This window comes from Etheostoma spectabile, chromosome 21 (assembly GCF_008692095.1).
Source record: "Etheostoma spectabile isolate EspeVRDwgs_2016 chromosome 21, UIUC_Espe_1.0, whole genome shotgun sequence".
In the NCBI taxonomy this organism is placed as follows: domain Eukaryota; kingdom Metazoa; phylum Chordata; class Actinopteri; order Perciformes; family Percidae; genus Etheostoma; species Etheostoma spectabile.
The window spans coordinates 7,115,392-7,120,324 of record NC_045753.1 but is presented as its reverse complement, the minus strand read 5'-3'; the positions used below and the strand labels follow the sequence as shown (position 1 = coordinate 7,120,324).

General features: G+C 43.0%; 1 protein-coding gene across 1 annotated transcript in view; it reads right to left on the bottom strand.

The window, feature by feature from the left end:
- antxr1c (ANTXR cell adhesion molecule 1c) overlaps positions 1 to 4,933 on the bottom strand; it is an 81,725-nt gene that overhangs the window by 10,564 nt on the left and 66,228 nt on the right. Inside the window, exons 13-17 of the mRNA XM_032502874.1 lie at positions 4,338 to 4,433; positions 4,063 to 4,101; positions 3,743 to 3,841; positions 3,435 to 3,602; positions 1,378 to 1,458 (exon numbers count right to left, since the gene is read on the bottom strand). Coding sequence (XP_032358765.1) covers positions 1,378 to 1,458; positions 3,435 to 3,602; positions 3,743 to 3,841; positions 4,063 to 4,101; positions 4,338 to 4,433 — 483 coding nt within the window. The remainder of the gene's footprint in view (positions 1 to 1,377; positions 1,459 to 3,434; positions 3,603 to 3,742; positions 3,842 to 4,062; positions 4,102 to 4,337; positions 4,434 to 4,933) is intronic.

Sequence of the window (4,933 nt, the reverse complement as noted above, 5' to 3'; positions counted from 1 at the left end):
GTGTTGTCTCCTGAGACCGGGCTTTTTCACAGTGTATTCAGGGGGAAGACAGCTAGCGGATCAAGGAGAGATGCCTACGATTTGAGACAAAATTGAAATCATGTAGGAATTCATAGCACATCTTTAAACCTTTATATCCATTGAGAACTTCCCCATGGCAAGTACTTTCAAGAAGACCCATTTCTGGAAGGACAAGGAGACACACATTTTCTTGCTTTCCAAGTTGTGATTTTGACAAAGGTCAACCTGAAGAAAAAACCTTATTCTGACCAGTTGTATGTTGGCAGAGCGCCACCTATTGTACCGGAGGTAGAGTTACTCGTTATTCTTCCCACTCATGTATACAGGAAGAACTGGCAGAACCTGGTTGTTAACTTAACCCCTGTTACTGCTGTGCATGTAAACGCACTGTGTGATTGGTCTGCTTGGCTTGGTAGCGTTACAGTTTCTTCTACTCATTTCTGGGTACTTCTCAATGAAAAACATGAGATTATGGGGAGGGTTAACTTTTCCTGCTACGGCTTCCCCACTGTCGTAAGAAGGCACAGGGGAGACACTTCAGGGCTGTGGCAAGTATTTTTTTTTCTCAACAAGGGCCTAACTGATGGCAGGATTAATGTAGAGCCCAACAGTTTCTGTGATAACAGAATCATAAACGCAATTGCAAATTTAAGAATTAAAAAAAGCTATTAGACTGATTCTGGCTCTCCAATAAGTCAGCAAAAAGCTAACTGGAGATTTTCAACCGAGCTGCCTAGTTTAAAAACGTATCTAAAAATACATAAAACAATTAAGTATTGTAAAATAATAAAATAATTCCCAATGACTTAGGCCTGGTGGGGGACAACTTAGACCCGGTGTGGTGCAATCCACTGGAGGATACCCTGGCAGTGTTTCTCCGTCTCCTCCGCCGGAGTCGGTTACATACTGTAGACTGTGCATAAAGTTTGGTATCCGCTCTAGAGCAATCCCCCGTCACTCTTTCACTCGCTTTATCACACTCTCCCCACACATACACACGCACACACACACACTAGATCTTAAAGAGATTCGCTATAACGTAGCAGACACAACAGTGCACAAGTATAAATCAGCCTTTACAGGTTACATAAAAAACAAAAAACAAACTGTGAACTCAACTAAATCTCAAAAAGAAAAGACGTGTAAAAAGAATCTGGGAAAAACATGACGGATGAATGAAGATAGAAAGGAAAGGGGAAGAAAGGAAAATGAGGGCAATGCATCTGTGGGTCATCACAGGTCTAAAACGCAGCAGGAGGGACAAACTTGAAGCCAAACATGTGGAACAGGGGAAGTGAAGGCGAGTTGGTGTGGTTAAAACCATTTGATGAAATGAAATAGCGTTGAGGTACTCACATGATCCCCAGGCTGGGGTCTCATCAGGGAGACCTGGTCGTACCCGCGGCGAAACAGAGCCAAGATAGCATCCAGTTTACCCTGTAGAGGACATAGGAGAGGCGGGGAGGGGCTGTCAACAGCTGGACACATCTGGGCACCAAACTCTCCCAAAATCATCTATAACTTATTCAAATCCTATTAATACTGTATCAGCGTCCGTTTGGTCTGGGCCGTCTGCCGCGTTCCTTCAGAGCTAACACTGCAGTTGCTGATTCTACTAATTAGTTCCTTCCTCTCTGGTTGAAGCTTTGCTGATTAGTCACTTGGCCATATTTTGGTTCTTGTCTGCTTAACTGAAGATGTGTTAATTCTCTGTGAATCAGTTCCTTTGCTTCCACAAATAGAGCAGTTAACAGAGCGTTCCCTTTCACAAAAAACAACAATCTGCCAGAGGAAAAACAAAGGTTCAAAAACAGATCAGCCACAGAGATAAATAGACTGTACTTCCTTAAAGGAGGTGTAAGATGCTGCTGTCATTTGATTTGACTAAAAACGTGAAGGCTCCTGAGCTTCTCTGGCACTTACTTGAGAGGAAGGAAGTCATTATCTTTAAAGTACCTTGACTAATAAAAGGATATTCAGGTGCCACCCAACACACAGTCACTAGTCAGAGTATAAAGTCAACTGTGTCATGTTGAAAATACGGCTGTAAGGTAGCAGTGTGTACAGATAACAGTGAGTGCTGCTACTGTATAAAAAGCCAGTGTTACTACACAGAACGTTATTGTAATGTGTTATTATAGCACAAACGGCACTGACGCCAAGTCTAATAATGTCTCTCTGTCTGCAGATTACCATAAAATGACATTAGCCATGTGTGCCCATGATTGTTGGACAAGTACGTGCTTTTGCAACTAAGTCTACATAAATATGTCCAGAAAAGGCTTTATTCTTCCCTGCTGTCAAGTAGAAACTTTGCAGCTCCAGTCGTGGTGCTTTTTCATGTTTTAACTTCAGTTGGAGGAGTTCACTTTCTTTTTCAGTGGATTGAGAATAGTCTGCCCCCCTGCAGTTATTTCAGACTCGCTGAGCAAGAGCTCAAAAACGGTTAAACTGTAAACAAGGTGGATTTCTGAGTTCCTAAAAGGTTGACATTTTGTTATGCCAGGATCAGACTACACAATTGTTTTTCGTCTTTCATTACAGTAACTATGTCAGACTAGAGAGACATATTGCCAAAAAGTCACACTACAAGTATGACACCGACCAGCCCCCAGACTGATTTTAGCACATTCATAAGTTGACGCTTTGTTGGAGCAGCAGCCCCTCAAAAACTCACAAAAATCTTTTAAACTGACCGTTATTGATCAGCAATAAATACAGATTCAGCAACTGCATAGCTTATTTCTCACTTAAAATGTTTTTAGAAACACGTTTCGGTGAACCATTTTCATAAAATAAGAGATTGTTTTCCAAACAAGCCATCATTATGGTCTGTTTTGAAATCCAGTTCGTCCAATCAGGTTGTAGGAGACTGAGTCAGTAGTTTTCTTTGTTTGTGAGTGGTCAAAGTTAAAAGAAACAGTTAACTGCTAGTGGCGAGCCCACTAGCGTGCAATGCTGGGAAGCGGGGTGATCCCTGAAAAAAGCCAATATGGGCACTGTGTGTATCTTTCCTTCACCAGACAGCAGCAGTAGTGTCTTTCCTGCTTTTCCCCATGTTTAGATATGTGTGCCAGAGAGGCAGAGAGCGCTCTCTCTTCCTATTGGTCAAGGAATACATTGTAGTACATGTCACACTAGGCAGAAAAAGACAAAAAATTCGGACATGCTAGACTTTCTGCATGGCGGTCGTGAAGTGTCTTAGACGTTAGGCTGCGGATCTTTGATTATGTCACTCTAGGAGAAGTAAAAACATGAGTTAGTCTGTCCCGACCATCACTATCAGGCACTTTGAATGTTTGTCTGCGATGTGTCTGTCGGGTCAAAATCGGGGTAAGTTGTGTAGTCTGATCCTGGCAATACAGGACATTTATTGTCTGTTGGAGCTAAAGAGAAACGGAGTCTGTGTTTACCTGGATGGGCGTGTACCACTTCCGGTTCTGAGGAGCCTTCTTGTTGTGGGGTTTCTTAGGTTTGGGCTCAAAGGGCTCGTACTCCTGCTCCGGCATTTTCACCACGGCGTTCTTGGGCTTCTCCAGCTTAGCCCCCTCCTCGGTCGAGCCCTTCCCTCCCCAACGCACCTACAGACAGCAGACAATACATAAATATACAGCACAAAAGAAGCGGTGAATGTCACCTAAAGTGGTTCAGTTTTCCCCTCTGTTTTATTTGAGTGGTTTTAGATTGAATTATGATTGTCTGTGTTTTGACATCTTGTCACCTCCATCCTCTTGATCCCTCCGATTCCTCTTCCTCCGTAATATGAGGCATCCACAGTGGGCCACTTCTTCTTGGGCAGGCCATCTTCGTCATCTGACTCCTAAAACACAAATAATGATTACACAATCAAGACTTTTCTCCCTCTCTTGTATACTTTCTAACAAACATACTGTATCAATCAACTCTGCTACACTTGCATCATATTTATTTCATTGTTGCTTTTTAAAACTACACTATAAGTAAGACACAAATTCTCCTTCAGTTGGTGGGTAAATATGTGTGTGTGTGTGTGTTTGTGTGTGTGTGTGGATTTTGACTCACGGGCTCAGGCGGAGGTGGAGGAGGTGGTTCTTTGATCACCTTTGGAACAATAAGCGATGACATTGTTTAGCTTTTCACAAACACAATAATCACATTAGCTGCAACACATCTCAGAGGACCTCTTAAGGGTTTTAATACTTTCTTTGTTAAGACCCTTAAGGTGCCTATTTCCTCTTTAGAGTTTAGACACACCTCGTTGAAGCTCTGGATAACTGTAATTCAAGTATTTACTTTTTAAAATCAACCACGTCCTGAAAGTAGTTTAAGTTTCTTACCACAGTGCAGCAGAGAGGCCAGAACCACCACATGAAGAGCATGGCCAGCAGCAGGAATAACACCAGCATGGTGATCAGAAGAATGGTTCCATCAAACTAGAGGGCACACACACACACACACGCGCGTTTATCCTCCATCTGCGACTGTAGTTCACGATGCGTGCACCCTACTACATGTTCACATTAGAAAGATGCAGAGGGATGCGGGTCAGGAAGTTTGCCTTCATGGATTTTACAGCCGCTGCTGGAAAGAGTAGTGCTAAATTTTCCATTTGTGAACACACAATAGAGCAGAAGACTTGGACTCTAACACTGATAATGGTGACTTGACTTTCACTTGGGACTTGGGACTCTTCTTTGGGTGACTCAGACTTGGACTCAGACTCTGAACACTGGGGGGTCGAGACTTGACTTAGACTCTTCTTTGGTGACTCTGATTCGAACACTGGGGAACTGAGACTCAAAATTGAACTCATGTAATGATGACTCAACCTTGACTCGGACTTGACTTGACTTTGACTCTTCTTTAGTGACTTGGACTCGAACACTGGGGACTCAAGGCTTGACTCGGACTCAGGTGAGGGTGACTTAACTCG